At 49.7% G+C, this 21,083-nt stretch overlaps 1 protein-coding gene across 1 annotated transcript in view; it reads left to right on the top strand.

Annotated features, from left to right (window-relative positions):
• The window catches only part of NCOA1 (nuclear receptor coactivator 1), a 134,184-nt gene that overhangs the window by 73,625 nt on the left and 39,476 nt on the right, over window positions 1-21,083 (top strand). Inside the window, exon 4 of the mRNA XM_009283430.2 lies at window positions 20,377-20,471. Coding sequence (XP_009281705.1) covers window positions 20,377-20,471 — 95 coding nt within the window. The remainder of the gene's footprint in view (window positions 1-20,376; window positions 20,472-21,083) is intronic.

Raw genomic sequence — 21,083 nt, 5'->3', positions numbered from 1 at the left:
GCAGCGCTGGGGGAGTGGGGACACCTGGGGGGGGGGCATCATCCCCGCTGCCAGCCCTGGAGGGTTTGGAGGTTGCATCCCACCGGCTCTCCCCCCTCCTTGCACCTCCGCCGCAGGTTGTCCTTGGTTTTAACCCGCAAAGGGGTGGAGGAGCCGGCAGAAGCTTGCAGATGGATCGCACGCAGGGGCTGAGCCCTCCCTCCCATCCCCCTGCCTGCTGGGCTGCTATTTAAAGTATGAAGCAAATGCGTTTAGAAAAGATTCCTAGGTCTGGACACTTTCCAATGTTAGTAATGTACAGTTGGCAGAACAAGCGGTTTGCGGCTGTGGCAGCAACCTGAAATTCATCTGCCAAGACAGCAATAAACGCAGCAGAGGAAGAGGCCAGACAGTTAATTTTTCAGCCTTTGTCCGTCCCGCAAAAGTTTTTTCGATTTTTTCGAGTTGAGTGGTTTGAGTGTTGGAGCCCTGAACCGTGCCTGCGCGCTGTCGCTCGCCGGGGAAGGAGAAAAGGCCACCGATGCCTCCTGGGCGGTGTGGAGGTCAGCAAGGAGAAGAACTCTCTGAGCATCTTGCCTGGGCTTCACGGGGCAGCGGTCCATCTGTGCGGACCTCCCTTCCCTTTGCCTTCAGACTGGTGTCTTGCCCAGCAAGACACGGATGCCGGAGGTCCTGTCCTGGGGTGGGTCCTCTGCTGCAGAGCCATGCCATGAGACGGAGCTGATGTCCATCCATCACACGGAGGTGAGCTCGCCCAAGGTTGTTTTAATTCAGAGCAGTGCTGCCGCAGTCAAAACCCGACGGATGGAGGCAAGCTGGACAGCTTCGCTGCTCAACATGCGTCGCTCTTTGGCTTGTAGGGTTAGCAGAGGTGGTGTAAAGGCCGTTAGAAGAAGCCATCAGGGCAGCGTGGTGGAGCTGTGATGGAGTCAGGAGGCTGCAGGACGGGGAGGAGGCTCAGTTGCCGCTGGGAAGGCAGCCAGTGCATGGTTACAAATGCAAAACTAAGGCATCTTGGTCATACAGGAGAGTACAAAAATGAGCAGAGATATTGGAAAAACCGCATTGATGCACGGACCACCACTTGTTTTTTTCTTTTTCTGTAAAATGATGTAATACTTTGTGCCTACCCTGCAAGTGCTGTGGAGGTTGGGGTCACCCCTGCCCCGAGGAGAGGCAGAGCCTCGGCATCCAATGCTGCTGCGATGCCAGGCTCTGCGGTGGCAGGCAGGCTCCAGAAAGGTATTGCCATTTTTCCCCCGGATGATTTTTTTAATTGAACGCCCCAGTTTTGGGAGGGTGATAACCTTTGGTTTATGGAAGGGGTGATGAGCAGTGTGCAGAGATCTGACAGAGATGGGAGCCGGCGGAGGGGTCATCTCATCTCCCTTGTAGAGCTCCCAACCTTGGCAGTGTCCTTTTTAAGATGAAGCCACCAAGTCTTTTCCCAAAAGCCTTCTCCACTGATAGGCTGCTTAATTTCCTTCCAGAGCAGGAGTATAAATGCGGCACCTTAATAGAATAAATCAAATAGTATTGAGCTTTTCATTACGCCACCTACAAACTCAAACAGCCGCAGAGGGTTGCCCTTGAAACACCTCCTAAGGCATCGCAAGTGACTCTACCACAGCCAGCGTCCAAGGGACCTCCTTCCCCCCGTCCTTCCTGCATTTGCTCATCGCCGCTTGCTGGCGGTCTCTCCTGCTGTGCTGCCGTATGTTTGGCTTCTGCGGGAATCGGTGCGCAGAGCCGGCAGCTACCTGGTCCAGGAGCAGCCGCAGCATGGCTCCCGGCCCCGCCAGGACGCATGGGGCGATGCTCATGAGTTTCTGGTCCTGCGAGGTCCAAAAGCCCCAGCAGATTTACTTTGTAGTTGCCAAAATAAAGGATTTATTCCGTGTTTGCTTGGATTTGTACAGCTTAACTTATCTCATGAAGGACCCCGAGTCGCTGCTTGCCTTTCCAGTGCAAGGCTTCTTATGACAGTGGAGGGTCATACGACCCCATGTATGACACCTTCAGCCCCAGTGAAGCCTGGCTTTTCGGTGGTGGAGCTGCTGAATTTATTCTTACAGATGTATAAAGAAAAAAAAAAATTCAGATCTTTATTAATGCAGTTTTACTCTGTAATAATGCTACAGAATAGTGACCTGATTTCAGAGTGTTTTAAAAGGGCACTAGGAGAAGAATTAGCTTTCTTTCCCGAACGTTACTGTGTTAACCTGCAAAGATGACCCTCAGTTTTTAAGTTGAGTTACTTTGGGCAGGGAGGGGGAGAAGGCTATTTCTTGAGCCTTTACTTTAATAATTTTCAGGGGAGTTAGGGATAAGAGCATTTCTGTCTCTTCTCGGACCACACAAAAATTCCACAACTTGTTCTTCTACTGCATGGAGGTGTCCTCTTTCAGGTCCAACAAAACCATGGAGCAGTTGTGTCCTCCTGACGTCTTTTTATTTGTTTTTTTCCTGAAGTGTGGCCATAGTAAGACGGGCTCCTTCAGGCAAGTTTGTGCTCCGTTGTCATTAGGGCACATCAACCCAAAAAGAAGAGGACCCTTAATTTAAGACCACCCCCCATTTGGAAGTTAACCTACTTGGGGAAGTAATTTTCCTTTTGGGTAAATACAGCAAGTTAATTAAGTGAAGTATATGAAATAATTATTGATTTTGGCTGCTCTCTTGCATACGATCATTGGGCTGTCAGTGGCTTTCCTTTAATTAAGTTTCCCTGCTGTCTTGTCATATGCTTAGATTTGGCCCTGGATTTATTTTGTGATATACATGTACAGCTTCTAGCGCAGAGAGGTCCTGGGTCCTCAGTAGGACGTATGGAAGCCTCTTCAAAACGAATGCTGAGTTTCTTCTTGGGTTTGGGATTGCCAACACATGGTGAGCTTTAAAAAGAGAACAGAAAAGCCTTGGCTTTGTATTTCGCAGTGGTCAGAAAATGGTGAAGTGGTGGCTTGGGAAGAGGCTTCTCCCACAGCCTGCGACAGTGGCGTGAGGTTTTGGGAGGAGGAGAGGAGGAGACCTTGTCCTCGGGCGCTGAGTCAAGAGCCCCTTCTTGTCCCAGCAGCTGAGTGATGTGGTACGTTATTAAAGGTCACAAAATTACTCCCATAAAACCACAAAGCGAGTAATTGCGTGCAATGTGTGGAAGCAAGTCGCAGAGCTGAGGCCCCTTGGTGAGCTTTACCCCAAAGCAGAGGAACCCAGTGCAGAGCAATTAAAGGCTTTCAGCTGGTTTCTTCTGCCCAGGTCCAGGCTCCCACATTACCCTCAGTCCACATGCAGGGTTTTGCGTCCGCAGCCCCTGGGGACGGAGCTCTACATGGACTTTCATTAGCTTTGAGGAAGTATCTAGCCGAAGTCCATGTTACTGAGTCTGCAAAGGAGCTGGACATCTCCAGTGCAGGAGTGGAAGGAGCCTTTGGGACCTTCTCCCTCACTTGGCTTTGTTTTGCCAAGATAATGTAGTTAAAGTCTCTAGGCTTGTCTTTTTCTGTTTAGGATCCTCCTAAATTGTCTGCATATCCTTCTTTCACCGACTCCAATTTGAACGCATCTTTCTTGACATGCATTGAATCACAGGCAGTATTTCCAGTTTCTGATTAAACTTCTCAGGTCCTTGGAGCTGCTGCCTCCACGCCACCAAGGGAAAGTACCTTCTGCATAACGTGCTCTGCCTTGTTTATGCTTGCATTATTTCTTGCATTTTATATTTTTGAATACTCTTTCATTTCAGCTCTTCCCTCTCCCCATATTGTAATCCAGTATCCTCTTGGAGAAGTCTAACATTTCACTTGGGCGCTGGCAAACTCTCTGTCTGGCTGGAACCATCTCATTTCCATAAAGCTTATTTCCATTTCTGATAATGTTGTTGTTTGACAAATGGGCTCAAAGCAGGGTCAGCTCTGGGATCAGCCCAGGTTGCTGAGGGCTTTACCCAGTTGGGCTTTGGAAGCCCCCAAGGATGGAGAAGCACAAGTGCTCTGGGCAACCTGCTCCAACGCTTGGCTGGCCTTGTGGTGAACAAGATTTTCCTCCTATCCCACCTGAACATCTCTTGCTTCACTTGCACCCATTGCTTCTCATCTTCTCCCCATGCATCGCTGTGAAGAGCCTGGCTCCATCACCTCCATAACTTCTTGTAGGCACGGGCAGGCTCCTGTCAGGTGCCCCAAAGCCCTTCCCTTGGCCTCTGGTCTCGGAATCAGTGCTCCAGTCCTGAGCATCTTGGTGGCCTCCACTGAACTCACTCCAGTTTGTCTTACACTGGGGTCCCAAAACTGGATGCAGTGTGTGGTGGTGGTCACCTAGGTGTGGTGCCCAGGCTGGCCATGCAGATGGAGCAGGTTGAAGACAGGAGCCAGTGGCCACTCTACGAAGTACAGGTTGCTATCAGGAGAGCCAAGGGGGAGGGAGGTCCCAGGGACTCTGGACACCGGGGATGTCCTGCTGCATTCCCAGATCACATCTGAGCTCCTTCCTTGGTGGCCTGGAGAGCTGCCCAGGGTGAGTGTTGCTGCCAGGAGGGCAGGGCGACAGCACGCCATCACTGCTGCCTTTCTGCCTTGCATGCAGAAATTGAGATAAACTTAAACTATTAGATTCAGAGAATTCAGGTGTAATTTTTGGTAGTTTTTATGTGCTGAGTCAACACGGAGGTCCTGCAGTGGACCCAAAAGAGGACACCTTCATGCAGTGGAAGAACAAGTTGTAGAGTTTTTGCATAGTCAGAGAAGAGATGGAAACCCCATTACTTGGAAAATCATTAAAGATTTTCAAGAAATAGCCTGAGCTCAAAGTATCCCAGCTTTCAAGGCCAGCGATGTATTATAAACAGAAATTTAGGTCTAACATTTGAGGTTTGACTGAAGAACAAAAGCAAGCAGCAGGGTGGCGTCTGAGGAGCAATGTAAGTGGAAATGTCTCTGGGAAATGGAGTAAATGAAAACCGCTTTAAGGGGTTTACATTAATTAAAGGATTTTTTTAATTAATTAATTAAAACCACATTAAGGTTTGTGTCAAATCTAAAATTAGATTGGAATATCTTCAGGCTACAACTGTCAGCCTGGTGCTGTAGTCTCCTCTTTAAATGCATTGACTTTATTGGAGTTATCCTGATTTTGTTTGCTTCAAGGGAGGTCAGAAAAGGGGAGCTTTGCTTTTGCCTTAGGGCGGTGTTTTGCAGACTCTGGGTTCTTCTGCCTTCGTCCCTGTGGTCAGGAAGGACCTTCTCAGCCAGCGGCGCTGGCGCTGGGTGTTTGCAGGTGCTGGGGAGGAAAGCTCTTTCTTCATCCCAAACCTGGTGGTTGGATTAACTCTGATGGAGCAGCTCGTGCTACTAGAGGGAGGGATGCGCACCGCTTTCATCCTATCTCAGTGGCCAATTTTTCACTGTATGTTAGAGGGCTACAGAGAAAGAAAAACAACCAAACCCTGGAGGCCAGATCAGACATCAGCGGGGAGGGAGAATTCCTCCTTGGCTTTGGTAGGTGCCCACTGAAAGCCCTCAAGTGTGAGGCTGATCCAAGGTAAACAGAGTACAAACAGATCCAGTCCTTTTAACTGTTTAACTTCATCCTTCCAGGAATCCTTCTGAGAGCCTGAAGAGGATGAAACCACCTGCTCGTTTTTGGTGGAAATGAGTTTCGGATCATTTCTGTGCCAGCGTTGCCCTTTAATTTGGTTTATTCTTCCTTCTGTTTGGTAATTACCCCCCTTCCCTAATGTATTTTCATGAAGTTGTTGCTCTTGTTCTCTACCTTCACTTGACTTGTCCAACAAACAAAGCTCTCCCGGGATCTTGGTGTCAGATAGTTATGCATTTTCTTTAAACAACCCAACAGCTCTTTTCTGTACTTCTTCCAACTGAACTTCATTTTTCTTGAGTGAATTGGCCCAGACTGTCATGATTTTTCTTACCAGATCTTACCGGTATCGTTAGGTTGTTGCTGGTACCACCCCTGGTATGCTGGAGGTAACGGTTGTTGTCTCCTCTTGTCACCTCCATTAAGCCATCCCCAACTTTTAGCCAAAGCTCAGGTTCTTGGTTGATGAGTGCGTGACCTTCAAGTAGTAGACAGTGGGAGAAATTAGCACAGTTTAGCAGAGCGATTGGGTATTTTTTTTACCATTTGGTCCTCTTTCACGTGAACGGGTCAACCCACCCTCAAGTTGGTGTGTATTTTCTCCCTGCATGACTGCCTTACCTCGGGTGCCAGAGGAACACCACTGGTGACCTCTCCTCATCCTGATGAAACACCTTTATTCTCAAAATTGAGTTTCACGGAGCTTCTTGGGAGTCTCTGCTAGATCTTGGTGCTATTCAACATCTTCATGGATGTGGAAGGACATACAAAATCATTGCTAAACCAATACAGGATGGGCATACAGGAGTGCTGGGTGGATGCTATCCTGGGAAATGATACTTTTCAAGAAGATCTGGAGATCCTGGAGGCGAAGGCAGTCAATGTGAACTTGGGATGTGATGAAAAGCAAGGTGGGCTTCTATTGGGTGATGTTACGCGTGCATGGAGTTGGTGGGACAAAACTGGAGCTCAGGCATGGTATCCACGCTGGGAGGAGATTGCAAAATCCAGAGAAGGCAGAGAGGAGAGCCACGGAAATGAGCCAGGGGCTGGAGAAAATGTCTTGCAGCTTGGAAGGTTGAAGAGCTCTGTTGAGTGTATGCGGGGGGGGGGGGGGGGGGGGGAAGGAGTGGGGACATGGTGATGACACTATAAACACTAACAAGAATGGAAAATGCTGGCTACTAAAGAGGTTTTTAAATCCAGCATAACAGAGAATGACTCAAAGCCGAAGCCAGACAGAAACAAATTAGGACGAGGGCCCAGAGTTACAACTGGGAGGGTGATTGCTTTGGGAACCAGCTGCCAAGGGAAGCGGTGGGTTGCGTCAGTTTTTGGCCAAACAGAAGTTCAGGGCTCGTGGTGGTGGAATTCAGTGAACTCTGATGGCTCTGTGATATTCAAGAAGTCAGACTGGCCAATCTAGTGATCTCTACTGGCCTTCAACTCCATAAATCTGAACGTTTTGATTTTGAAAAATGCCTGGAGAGACGGATCCCCGTCTGTGGCAACAACTTCTGCCAGTGCAGAGCCGGGGCGAGAGTCCTCGTGCAGCTTCCTGAGCATCCGCATGGGTCCCCTGCCCCACGCTCTGGCCTGCGCCCTTCCCAGGATTAAAACCTCTCTGTTATCAGAGTAATTAAGTGCACCTCACGCACAAGTCTTTTGGAGCGGGTCCGGGGAATTTCACGCCCTCCCCTTCTCCGCAGTTTGGTTTCAATGTGAAATGTTAAACGGATTGCACCCCTGCCCACGCTCTCCGCAGACATTTGTGAAGTCTGTCTCTCCGTATCCTCTGGAATCTATTTTATATCAGGGATTGATTTCAGATACAAACTCCCCCAGGTCAGTACTATAAAAATCTGCCTGTGCAGCAACACCAGGGAGCATCCTCTGTATATGTTTATTTTATGGAGCCATACCACCTACAAAGCATGTCAATAAAATTCTCATCCCTGCTCTGACAGTTTTAATCTAGCTGGCAGCTTAAATATAGACCAAGGGGAAGGGGAGGCTGCTAAGAATTGCACAGACCTCTCCAAACGGTGCCTTTATTTTAACAAGTGAACATTTGGTTATTACATCCTCAAGCTTTTAAACATCTCACACTGTCAAGAACTAATAAATCCTTTAGCACCTTGCTGTAAGAAGAGGATCTGATAGGATGTAACAGGCGTGTGGATCATGCGGAGAGTCATAAACCACCTGTAGAAATCACTCCTCCTCTTGCCTTCTGCTGTGCCGGATTAGCTTTTTTTTTTCCCCTCTTTTTTTATTCTCCTTGATTCAGTCTCATTTTTAAGAGAGGCAGGAAAGGAGGAGGAAAAAAATCCCCTTTCTTTAAAGCTCTTTTCCTGGCCCTCCTTACCCTTCATAGAGATGGACAAAACCTATTTTAAGGTGGTTCTTCCCCTGGGATGGCACCCGAGCAGGATTTTGCCTCCTCTGAGCTTGTCCTCCCTCTGCTCTGGACCCCTGTTCATTTGGTTGATGATCAGAAAGAGGTTCATCCATCCCATGAGCTGGCATCCCTTTGGCTGCAGGAGGAGGATGACAGGGGTCCATCCCACTTCTCTTCTAGCAGCCGCGATGGAGGCATCTCATCTGAGCTAGTCATCAAGTGTCCTGTGCAAGAGGGGGTTCAGAGGGAAGCTCACCCCAGCACACCTCTGCAAGTGCCCGTCTTGATTATTGACCCATCAGAGTGCCCGGCGGTGCAAGCATTGCCATGCCTAAAAAGCAAGAAGTAACACAATAAACCTCTTTCTTATGGGAAAAAAAAAAACAAACTTGGAGCCAGCCGTGCAAGTCCTTCTGTTTTCATTTCAGATTTTCCCCTGAACAAACTTTTATAGACCTTAATCCTCCTAATGCTCCTGTGAGCAGAGGAAATAAAGGGAGATTTGTACAAGGCGATAATAGCTTTTATTATGCCGAGCGGTATGGTTGGGCAAAGCTAACAAACTTGCTGGGACACGAGCATGAGAGATGCAGGAGCGGTGCCCAGCTGCCGAGCTCCTCATCTGGCTGCTTCTGCTTCCCCCGAGCCCCACGATTTCATCATGGGGTGTTTGGTGGCACTTAAAGCCTCACCAGAGCCTTGGGTAGAGAGCCAACGACACCATTTGGATGGTTTTAAATGATATTTCTCACCGTTCCTTCTGCCCTTGCTATTTAGGAAGTCCGCCTTCCAAGACAGGTTTTCATTAATTAATTAAACCGCCAGTCTCGGCTAACTACCCTTTAAATCATTAAGTCCATATCACGATGAGCGGGGTTGATGAACGCTGGAGTGGTGGATCAGGTTCCCCAGGCTGATCTTTGCCCCAGGTTTGGTGCAGCTGCTGCTCTGAGACAGTGAATTACGTGCGTGGAAGGTTTCTTATGGGAGCAGGGGATAGTTTGGACCATCCCAAATTTTTGAAATAGTGGATACGGTCCTTAAAAAAGTAGTTGCAGGTAGCTGCACCTTGGCCCTAGGTGCAGAACCCCATCGCATGAGTCTCTGGTATTTCCTGGTGGGAAACGAAGGGCGGATATTCAGCCTTGTTCCTTACTCTCCCAGGCGCTCGCCTGCTTTGGGATAGGGAGCACCCGAGAACTGTGCCTTCGTGCACCCACTGTGAACATCCAGCATCTGGCACTGCACCCGCAGTTCTGCAGGTAATGATTGCACTGGAAGAGCTAAAGTTCATTGTGGAGGTGAGGTCCTCCTGAGCAGGCTCTGCACAGATCGACAAGAAAGCAGTCTTCACCTGCATGGCTTCGTCTGTCTTCTCCGGGTGGATTCCCATACCAGGACACTCCATCTTCTCTGGTGGCTTCCTATACCATGTGGGTCCTTCTCCTCTGGGTGGCTTCCCATACCACATGGCTCCATCTTCTCTAGGTAGCTTCCCATACTGTGTGGCTCCGTCTTCTCTGGGTGGCTTCCCATAGCACACGGCTCCATCTTCTCTGGGTGGCTTCCAATACCACGCAGCTCCTTCTTCTCTGGGTGGCTTCCCATACCAGGAAGCTCCATCTTCTCTAGGTAGCTTCCCATACCACGTGGCTTGCTCCTACCCATCCCTGTCCCACCAGGGGCATCTCATGGCCCGGAGCTGCACTTGCACGTACTGACCACACTCACATGCACGTGTTACAGCCACCCCTCGGTTCATTTACACTGCACCACGAAGTCTGCCTTTACCTCCGACAGATCCCTTTGGCGTAGCAGAAAAAACAAGTCGATCCCCTCAATAGCTGCAGATTGACAGCTCTCCCTTTGCAGCCGAGGAGAGACAGATGGGAGGCGCGAGAAAGTCGGGTTTGGAGGAGCAGGGCTGGGGTGGGGAGTGCTGCTCTGTGCATGGGAAGCGTCAGCTCCCCCCTCGCCGTGCTCGCGCTTTGCATTGTCTGCACGCTTTGGCAGGCGTCCCCTTGCCGGTGCAGTTCACATATTTGACGTGCCTGTGCAACTTGAGCATAAAGCTGGTTTAACGGTTGACACGAGTGAATTTTTAATAGTAACTTCTCACGGACTTTAGCATGCAGCGTACCAGGGCTTCAAGATGCTGCATCCTGAGGAAAGACAGTCGGTCTAATTCTTTGCAAAATTAATTAAGTCAGGTCATTAAAACCGTGTTGCGATGTATTTTATGCCTGCAGGAGAAGAATGAAGGCTATGCCAGGGCTGGATTAAAGTTGTAGGGGGGAGCTACATGTAGCCCTTTCTCATCTCTGCAGATTTGGCCGTGCAGAGTTGACACAGTTTTTGAACGAATTAAATTCTTCAGATTTGAGATAAAAGTTTTTTTCTCCCTTTATTCCTTCCCCCAGGAAGATGGAGATGTTCTACCTGCTTGATCGCAGCGTCGACTATAAAAAAGTCTCGGCTCCTTATGCCTGTTCTCTCCTGTCAGCATTCAGCGCTCATTAATTTTGCATTCACTCAGCACCGTATAATTTTTCCTGACATTGTTCAGATAACCAGTCTTTTTTACTTAAGACATCTTGACACCATTAATGTTTAACTCTAAAAGGTGTGAAGACAGAAAGAAATACCCCTTTCCTTCTGTTTTAGTGGCAGCGCGCTTTGCTCTGCACTCTTCGCCATTACACAAGGATTTTATCAGAAGCAGAAAAATAGAGTTTTCCATATAAACTTTGCCAAAGTGATGTTTGCTGGTCAGAGCAAGGACCGGTGTCTTGGATCTTGATCTGTACTCCTGGTGCTGTCGTACACTGATGGTGCACGATGCTCTTTGCCTTGGGGCATGGACAGATATGCTCTTGCAGGTCCATCTGGAGTCCTTCAAGAGAGAGCCACCAGTTGGTGAACCATGGTGTGTGAAAGCAGCATCAGTTGAAGCTAACCCTGGTGGCTTTTGGGTTGCGAGCATTCATGTGGCATGGCATCTCAGCTCAGAAGATGTCAATGAACTTCTTAATCCACGCCAGCAAGAGCTGCAGAAGCGTGTGTCGTTGTGCATCAGGTTTCTTCGGCTGCAAGATGGGAGTGTTAATGGGGAGTAGTGTCTTAGGCTCGTTAAAGGGAAGCACGTGTCTTGTCCGTCCTCCCTGAGGTCCTCACCTGGAAGGATGTCACAGGTTGCCATTCAGTTGAGTGCGTAGCGGTTGGTTAGGATGAGGGCGACACTGGAATATGTTCTTTGCAATTTATAGTAAAGGTCAAATGGGTTAAAACAGGACTGTTGGTTTATTTGCATTATACAGTCCTGAGGAACTCGGTTGTGCCTGTTGCTGGGTAGATACATGTTTAAAAAACAAGAAAAAAAGTTAAAAAAAAACCCAACAAAATTCCTGCCCTCAAAATCCTTATCCTCTACATGGGAAAAGAGGGCAAATACTGATTGGAGAAGCAGCCAAAACTGGGGAGCAGCCCATAGCCACGTGGAAGGTTAATGTTGCTTGAGCTTGTGATCACCAGGCTGAAGACCAGGTACAGAGCCGGCTTGTTGCCCACCAGGAGTGTCCGTTTCCCAGGGTTGGTTGTAGAGGTGGTGGAGGTGGCTATAGCCCTCCTGCTGACGGGAACTGCCGTCTGCTCTGTGTGGCAACTTGCACTGAAGCATCATGGGATGTTGTCCTGGTTTTGAAATATCAGTGTTGAAGGGTTTTTCGGGCAAGTGGAAGGGTAAGTCAAGCTGCTGTGTTAATATAGATGCTGGCCTGTTGTATCTTTCGCTCATACGGTTTAAGAGCTACCTTGAAATCACTAACCTCGATATAAATCCAGTGTCCCACCTGCAAATCTATGCTGGTGGATGAATAAGTCTACATGGTTTACTCCTTTTAGGATTTGATGTTTTATATAGTGGCTGGAGAGGTGCTTAACTGCTGGGACTAGTCCGTGGACTTTAGTGAGCCTTCCCAGTGCCACGGTGGGTTGGTAAGGGCAGGCTCTCGGGCTGCAGGCAGCGTGGCAAATAGCTGCGGGAGCATTAGATGGAGCCATCATCATTGCCGGTACAGCAGCAATGCTTGACTGCTTTTTTTGACTGCTTTTCCAGCCAGGCCACGAAGGAAGAAGCTCAGGTGAGACATGGGAGAGCGGCAGGATGTCCCACTGTCCTGCCCTCCACCGATCTGTCTCCACTGTTGGCTCTAGTGATGCAACTGGAGTGGCCACCAGCTTCAGTCCTCAATCCTCACCATCCGTGTGGGCACTAGAGCCCATTTTGTACACCCCAAGGGCTTAGTTTCCTCCCTTGGCTGTGTGCCTGGTGAGATGGGTCCTCCCGACATGTGCCTTTGCATGTGCATTGATGGAAGAATAAGGGTTCAAGATGTGTCTGAAGAACCACTTGGGGCTGTGTCGATGAGGATGTTCTCTGGGAACGGCACAGGAATACTCGGGACTGAAGCGAGCGCTGTGTTGCCAGCTCTGGAGGTGCATGGGTTATTTTTCCCAGGGCCAATGTTGGAGTGAGGTGGTGAAGTCAGGATTTCAGCTCTCGCCAAAAAAGAGAGAAGAGAGAGAGCAAAACCTGGTTAACTGCTGGTTTGTGGAGGAAGGCTAGGGGATAACAACCCCCCCAAACAAAAACCCAAAATGAGACTGTATCTTAGAATAAGAATTTAAAATGGATCAGGCGAATCTCCTCTAAAAATGCCTTTTTCTCTGCTCTGGCTGTAAGGGAAGCATGAGGCAAGTAGCTCAGGTGGAAACATCTCCATCACAGATGTCCCATGCTCCGTGAGATGGATCTCACACCGGTGTCTCAGCGCTCCAGCCTGGTGTTGCGGCACACGGTTGGGGAGCACCCTGGGGCTTGTCACCGATAGACCATGGTGACGGATGGTGTAAAGCAGCCGAGCGCAGGGCTCTGAAGGAGCCGTGTGGATTTCTGAAAGCCAAGATCTGCTCTTCTATTTCTTGCACTGGTATTTTCAAGCTCTGGATCTCACAGATTGTATTTTTCCACAGTTTTTTAAATTCATAGATCAGATAATTTCCTTCCTCCTACTAGAATAAAAAGTTATACAACCTAAGAGCTGCTGATTTCCATACAGTGTTTTAGAGGAATCTGGTATTTGTGGAAGTGAAGAAGGGAGGACTCTGGGCTGGGTTTTCTGCATCTGCCTCCGTGTGAATATGCTGACGTTAAATAGGTGGGAGTTGGGCAAATCTCAGCTTCCACAGCCTGAATTTTGGTTTAGAGTACTTCCAAAGAAGCCATCGTTGCTGTGGTCCGAGCGTGTGCCCTGCAGGCTACGGAGGATGGTCTTCCTTGGAAGTTGGCTTCATCCCTCAGTTGAGGTTGGGTTTTCCTCTACTTGTTGATCCCTGGGGATGGGGAGGAGAGCGCTTGGGTTTGCTTGGACTCAAGAGGAGGCTGAAGGTGAGCTCAGGACCTCGGGCCAGGCCACCACCAGCAGCAGCAGCTAGTGATGCTCAGAGGCTTTCCCCCAACATGTCCCTAACCTGACAGATAGCCCTAGACATGTCTTCCTCTTTGGCTACCATTTAAAAAACACAAAAGCATTCCCATTTCTATGGTCCAGATCCCCTTACCTGCTACTTTCCTGTATCAGTGCCGTTGTCTTTTTCTCCTCTTGTGGCTTTTTTAAACCAATTTTTTCCTGCCCTGCTGGACAGTGCATTCAGTGCACACCTTCTGCCAAGGAGTTTATTTTTAGGGCAGTTTTTTTTTTCCTGTTGGGTTTACTGGACTGATGAACCTCGTAGTAGGCACTAATTAATGGCACGGCTTTCTGTCACGCTCTCGATCCATGGGTGCACCGAGTCTGTTCCATCTGATTTTAATTAACTAAAAATCAAAGCTTCTCATTTGGGAAATTACAGATGTGGATTTTTTTGCCTCGCTCATCTTTTAAAAAGCAGATAGAGCAGATCCTGGCTGAGATCTGGGGGGTTCAGCCAGCACGGCCCTCGGGGAGGCTGCGGAGCTGTGCTGTATGGGAGAGGGATGGGGAGCCATCATGCCTGGTGCTCCATTGTGTTTTCCAGGCATCACATCAACTTCTCCATCTTGCCCTGCTCTGTCATCCTTGGTACCCACCAGGATACCCAACACGCTCTGGGAAAGGCTGCAAGTCCTCCTGGGTTGGACTTTTTGCCTTCGAGGTGTTGAATTTTTAATAGAAAAGTCAAAACCTGAAGACTTTATGGGCTTCTACCATAAGAAATGAAAAATGAACGTTGGCCATAGAAATCTTGGGTTGAAAAAGAGCCCTTGGAGAGCGCGGGGCAGCACTTGGGTCCCGGCCATCATGCCCACAACCATGGAGGCCTCTCCTTTCCTTGGGGAGCGACAGTGAGCTTCTCGCAACTCAAGGCAAAATGCAATATAGTACAAAGTTTTGCGCTGGGCAAGTGGAAACAATTGTTCTGATTTTCTGTGTTCATGATGTTTCTCAACAAAATCCTGAGTTTTTTATGTCCTGGTTTAGAAGACCCACGTGCAATATATTATTTTTCAGATATTCGTTTGCCCTTTCGGGGGGGGGGGGGGGGAGAAAAATTTCGGAGCGGCTGCCGGCAGGACAGAACCCCCCGGCCTGGCGCTGGGTCTGCCGGTTTGGGGGGGGGGGGGGGGAGGAAAAAACATTTCAGCTGCAAAATTTTAAATGAAGAGCAGAATCAGACAGCTTGTATTATTTTAATTTAAAAGTACAGATTTAAGGGATGGAGAAACAGGAATGCTTGCCCTGGGTGCTATGGATGGAGCACCATGTGATGGAGCCTGCGGGGCTGGGGCTGACTTCCTGAGATGCAGCAGATGGACATCAATGCTGGACATCTTTCTCCCTCCACCTCCATCCCCTTCACCCCCATTTTCCTTCCCCTCCCACCCTCTGCTTTAGAGTGGCCCTGGGAGGTGTCCCCTAAGCCACCGACCCCCCTTCCCTGCGGTCCTGCCATCAGTCTATTGACACATCCTTGCTTCTCCAGCCCCTTGGAGTGCAGGTGCTCTCCTGGCCACAGGGGTTTGTTGTGTTTTGGGTAAAACATGACATGTTTTGGGTAAAACTCGATGAGTTAAGGCCTTTTTGGGGACTTTTCCCATCATGTCGTGGCTCCCACCCCACGTGGCCTCAGCGTTGCTCTGGGGAAGGTCTCTAGCCATGGCTGCTGGAGGAGGTCACAGCTCCTCTCCAACACTTGACTTTTCCCTACCTTGGATGCCTGATTTTCTCCCTACCTTGGATGCCTGGTTTTCTCCCTACTTTGGATGCCTGATTTTCTCCGGGTACGGGGTTTCAGGTACAGAGGTCTGGAAGTGGAGGGAGGTGAGTGCAGGATCCTGGGGATGGTTTTGCTGTGCCCCGTGCCACCAAAAATGGTGGTAGAGAAAGAGCGGGAGACCTGCCAAAGGGATGGAGGCAACTAAGGTGAATTAGGGAGGTTGGGGAAATAAAAAATAATAATGCAAAGAGGGAAAAGAGACAAAGAAAGGGGAAAACACTAGTGACCCTACACCTGTATGGGCAGGGGGCTGGCAGCACCTGCTTGCCAAAGCCATGTCCTTCAGCTTTGCTCCATGCAATGTGGTTTTGAGGCAGAGGGTCTGAGCCAGTTTTTAGGGGGGTACATATTGCACTGTCTCTTTTGGAGGAGCAGAAATAACACCCCAGATGAACCGTTTGCCTTTCTCGTGTGTGCTCTTGGCTTTGGGCTTTTATTAACAAAAAAAAAGGACTTTGTGCATTGATGTCGTCTAAAATCAGAGGGGAAGATGCTCTGAATGGGTCGGCTGCCCATCCGCACGCCTAAACTTGTCGGCGTCCCCCTGGCCTGGGCTGCACCCCACTGTTTCAGCAGCTTGCCACTCCGCCATCAGCCCTCGCCTTGCCAGGGGTGTTGCTTTTCACTCTGCTCACCTCCCACCCCCTTTTTTCCCCCCCCAGCATTGCTCCATGCCTTCCTTCCACCGTGCCGAGCCCGGGAGGAGCTGCACGCCGAGAGCAGCCTGGCCGGCAGCCCCGGACACGGCTGGGTACCACCGGGCTGGGGGACGGGGAGAGCAGCTCTCGGTGATGCAAAATCTGTTCCCATTGCCTTGTGCTGCTGGCCATCGCTTCCAGCATCAGGGCATCCGAGCATATCATTCCTCTTCCAGTCCTGGCGTGCTTTAGCAGCATCCTCCATCCCTCACCAGCCTTGTGCCTTCCCTGTCCCTTCTAGTGCTGCAAAGAATCAGCGGCTTCTAGCCAGGAGGCTCGCGTGGCTGCAAAATAGCGAGGCTGAGCTGGAAATGTCACCTCTGCCCGTGCCAAGCTTGGCTGCACGGGGTTAGCATGGGACAAGATTGTTTTCAAAGTGACCGTGGTGTTCCCTGGCATCGCAGTGGGCATCAGGTCCTGCACCTGCTGCAGTATCGATGGTGTTGGGTGACCTGGTTATAACACATTTATCGCACGGTTCAAGTCCACTGACCTGATACTTTTGGAGTGCCGAGGACCCTGCGGCTCCTATAGACTCCAGAGGCACCCAGACATCTCCCTGGATGTCAAAAAATCGGGGCGTAATTTGAGGAATGCGTTTAAAATAGCTCCTCTCTGTGCTGCAAGAAAAAAAACCTGCTTTAATCACGTTTGCAGCAATTAGGTTCCAATTGGGGCCGTTGGCGTGCCGGGTTTTTATTGTGCGATGGGGATTTACGATGCCTGAGGCTGCCAAAGCCCACGCAGCTGGATCCCGACAGCCTCAAACGGCAGCAGCGCTGGGGCTCATGTTGCTCCCGTTGGTTTATTTTCATGTGGATCTGTCTGTCCGGCTTTATAATGAGATTATGAGCTTGGGGAACCGGGAGTTTGCTCTGTGTTTGGCTGTGTCGAGCACGGGGGATGCCTGGCCCGTGACCGATGCTCCCCGAGAGCATCAGCCTGTCACCGGCATAGCAGAGCCACCGCTGCAATTAATGCTGGGAAAAAAGAAAATTGAGATTAATGGGTTAAGGTGCAAACCAGCGGTTTGCTTGTAATGTATTCCTCGGGTGCTCGGGATGGAAAAGCTAAAGACCTGCGTTTAAGCACATTAACTGAAGCGCTTAGCCGGGATGCGCTGACACTTTGAAGGAGTCGTGCGTCACTGGGATGTGCCGCCCCGGAGAAGGTGAGCAGGAGCTTTGAGGGATCCGTCTGCTCCCGGATCCCGGTGCTGCAAAGGCAGGAAGGAGAAGGACTCGCGCACGAGGGAGACGGTGATGGTGCATCGTTCTGCCGGTTAATCCTCCTGAATAACGGGCTTGGAGCTGGCAGATGAAACTATTTTGCTAAAGCAGGAGGAGGATCCTGCAGCCCAATTAAAGGATTAGGGCTGAAAGCCAGTGCATTGCCTCTAAGTGCATCAATTTATTAAGAGCAGGGAAAAAAAGCCGTTTCTCATGCTGTGGTACCCACCAGCTCCCGCGGGTTTGGGTGCATGGGAAGCTCTTCCATCCCTGGAAGGGATTTGGGTGTCTTCCTTGGGAGGGTGCTGCTCCTTCATGATTCAGCCATGCAGCAGTGCTGGGTGGGGGGCAGGCATCGCTTCTCGGAGGCGGTTCGGGTGGGATGAACTCTGGTTTCTGCTTGAAACAGGGGAAACTGAGGCCCATGGGGATGAGGTGAGCTGCCCAAGGGGGTCCGTAGCAGGATGCAGGGGTCAGGTATTTTAGGGTTGAAGTCAGACCGTTGCTTGAGCATCCAAAACCTGTGCGTGTGTGCTCGAAACGGGGCCCGTGTTGCCTGTTGTTTTCGGGGCTGTGCCAGCAGAGACGAAGACACGACCTTTTTCAGTTGATTTATTTTCTAAAGAGAAAAGAGCCGCTGGGTGAGAGGGAAAGCAGAGGCAGAGATTACCCGATAAATCGGTGGGGGAAGCTGGCGGCCACGTCTGCAACAGCAAGCGTTGAGCAAACGCTCTTCCAAGCTCGCTCCTCTCGGAGCTGCTTTAGGAGCGATGCACGGGATGAAGGACAAAGTCAGGAAAGAGAAACACCCAAAGTGAGCTTGAAGACGGATAAAGTCCTGGCAGGACACAGGGGTGAAGAGTTTCAAGTGACACATCTGTACGTTTTGCCAACGTGATTTGATGCTGAGTAATAAACCTTGCATCCGATGTGCTGCAAAACAGCAAATGCAATTTAGCATTCGCTTACAGACAAGTCGGGGGACCGGCTCCCTTAGTGCTGGGGTGATCAGAAATGAAGACCAGTGTCAAGAGAGATGAGCAATAAACCTCCAGCAGTCCTAGAAACCTCCAGCAGTCCTAGAAACCTCTTGGCTTGCACCTTCAGCATGCACGCCGCTGCGCTGGACGGATATTTATCCCAAGAAAACATCTCTTGCCCTCTGGGAATGGACTGACACAGGCTGGGCAGAGCTCTTTCATCAGCCTGGTGTGTTGATGCACATACACATTTGATTGATAAACGTGTATTTGCTGATGCACATGAGGCTTTCCAGGTCCTACAGAAGGCACTGTGGGTTGAGGAGCCTTTTCCCTTGTCCTGCTGTGCAATCAAGTTCACAACTTGCTGCCATCCCTCTTAAAACCAGTTCGGGCAATTTTCTTCCTCCAGCTCCCAGCACCGCACACGTGTTTGGTCCTCGGGATTTTTCTGAGCATCCCTTTGGCTTCCCGGCAAACCCCAGGATGTTACTCCTGCCCTGCGGGGAAGCGCAGCCTGCGAGGATGGGGCTGCATCCCCCTGGACCGTGCACGTTGTCCACGAATCACCAGCTGCATCCCGGCCACAGCATCTTTCTTTATACTAACTATTAACAGTTATACAGAAAGAGCACGGCTTAATTTTCAGCTACTAGGCTGAATTTGTAGTTCTGGTACCTGGGAAAACCTTGTAAATGGTGTAAAATTAATAGAGGACCAAGTTTCAAGTCATTTTTTGGCTAGCCACAGAGAGGCTTTTTCATTTTTAATCAAAACCTGCATCGAAGTTGCCTGTGTGAGCCTGGACTGAGGATGCTTCAGGACTCCTGTGCTGTTTTGCATCCTGCACGACTGATAATTTCCTTTGCCAGTGCCAACGGGCACCGACGTGCTGTGGGTAACACCCTGCCCCTCCGGCTGTCCCCAGGAGCTTGCGTTTTCGCATTTCAGAGCAAAACATCACTGAGGCAAAAAGCATCTGCAGTCTGAGACGTCCCTGCTTCCCCCTTGCTAAGTGATGCCCGATCAACGAAGCAGGTATCCTCTCCGTCAAGATTTAGTTCCCACTTGCTTCTTTCTGCTCTTATTCCGCCTAAACCGTGCGATTGAACAGTAATTATTGTCCTTTTTGCTAATACATCTATAGCCGCAGACGTGCCCGGCTGGGGCTTGCACTGCCAGCCTCCTGAGTCGCTCCCGGCCATGAGGATTTATTTTCAACTGCATCCTGTGGAGACGGGGATGCTGCTCTTCCCATCCTTCGCAGATAGCATCTAAGGCTAAGGGACTCTCCCAGCTTTCCCAGGGGAAAACGGTCATGGATATGGAGGAGCAAACCAAAACAGCCCTGAAACACCAGCAGCATCGTGGCTCCGATGATCCAGCCTGTGATTGCTGGCTTTATCACATCCCACTTGCCACCCGCCTTTCGCTGCTGGATTTCTCCTGAATTCCTCGGAGTAGCTGCGCGACGTGGCTAGCACCTTTCGGGGGCGTGCGAGATAAATAACAGGGCCTTCCCTCCGGGTTTTTTGGGACGTTTTTTTCCCAAAGGGATTATTCAGCAATACAGCGTGAGAGTTTCTGGCAGGGCTGGAGCTGGGCTCCTCCAGCAGCATCGCCCGCTCCGTGTCGGATGCTCTCCTCCCGTCCCCAGCCCCTCTGGCTCCCGGCTGACTGGCATCCAGGATGCTCCCTGCACATCAGTGGTAGGAGCTGCTTTTTTTTCTCCAGCAGGATTTCTTTGGCACAGCCCGTTCTCCGTGAATTCCTCTCGGCAGTTATTTCTTAAAGTGTTGTCCGAAAAGTTCCAGATCAAATACTGTAGCTTGCGCTAAACTGGATATAGCGTTTCCTTTTCAAAATGTTGGTTTTGGATGCCTCTTTCTGCAGGCTTCTGCTTAAGGCGGGTTTTTCCTTCCTGCTAGCAGTAGGTTGTGATTGAATTAGTGCCTTTATTTTATAATAATTAATAATTAATTAGAAATGACTTTTTATCTTCACGGGACTGAGGGATGAAATGAAAATGCTGGAGTCTTTTGGAGCACATCATTCATTGCCTGTATGACAAGCGGTCAATATTTTGTTTATTACTGGTAATAATTCAGTAGTAAAATGATGGTTCTTTTGGCTGAAACGTCCCTTTTCCTTTGCTACAGAGAAAGCGGCTGATGATGAAGTCCAGAAGTCCGACATCTCGTCCAGCAGCCAGGGGGTGATTGAGAAGGAGTCTCTGGGACCTCTTCTTCTGGAGGTAGGTGCTAAAATGTCGTTGCTGATGCTGCCAGGCTCCCACTACTGCCCAAAGCAAAGCAGTGCACCAAGAAAGTGAAATACAGAGGAGGAAGGCAACGGGGACGTAGTTGGGATGCTCTAAGCCCAACCGTGTCCCTGGCCTAAGTTGCAGATAAACTGATCTTAGTCCTTTGCTTCAGCAAATGGTTTGGAAAGTGAGTCTTAACCAAGCTTGATGGAGCTTGGACTTGGTTAAGTCGAAGCTGTTCTGGATAGCTTCTTAATATCAGCATTAAAATACTGAGTTGCTTCTAAGTGTGGATTAAATTGAGCCCCCGTCCTCATTTGGAGGTGAGTAAGGTAATGTGGATGGATGGTTTTCAAGATATTTGAATCCTCCTGTCCTCTGAAAAATAGGGAGGAATAAGGAAGGCGCTCCACGTTTCTGTTGGTATCAGTAAATCAGAAATAATCATATCTCAGGGGGAAGGTCAGAGTTGGACCTGACGGGACCATCTTGTATGGAGAAGGTTATTATATGAGGGTTATTATGTTATATCACAGGCCCCAAAGATAAACTTAAAATCCTAAATCATTCAGCTGGTAATTTCACGGGGGGGGGTTGGGGTTG

The sequence above is a fragment of the Aptenodytes forsteri genome, unplaced genomic scaffold, assembly GCF_000699145.1.
Source record: "Aptenodytes forsteri isolate BGI_AS27 unplaced genomic scaffold, ASM69914v1 Scaffold534, whole genome shotgun sequence".
Taxonomy (NCBI): Eukaryota; Metazoa; Chordata; class Aves; order Sphenisciformes; family Spheniscidae; genus Aptenodytes; species Aptenodytes forsteri.
This window is presented reverse-complemented; position numbering and strand designations above follow the sequence as displayed.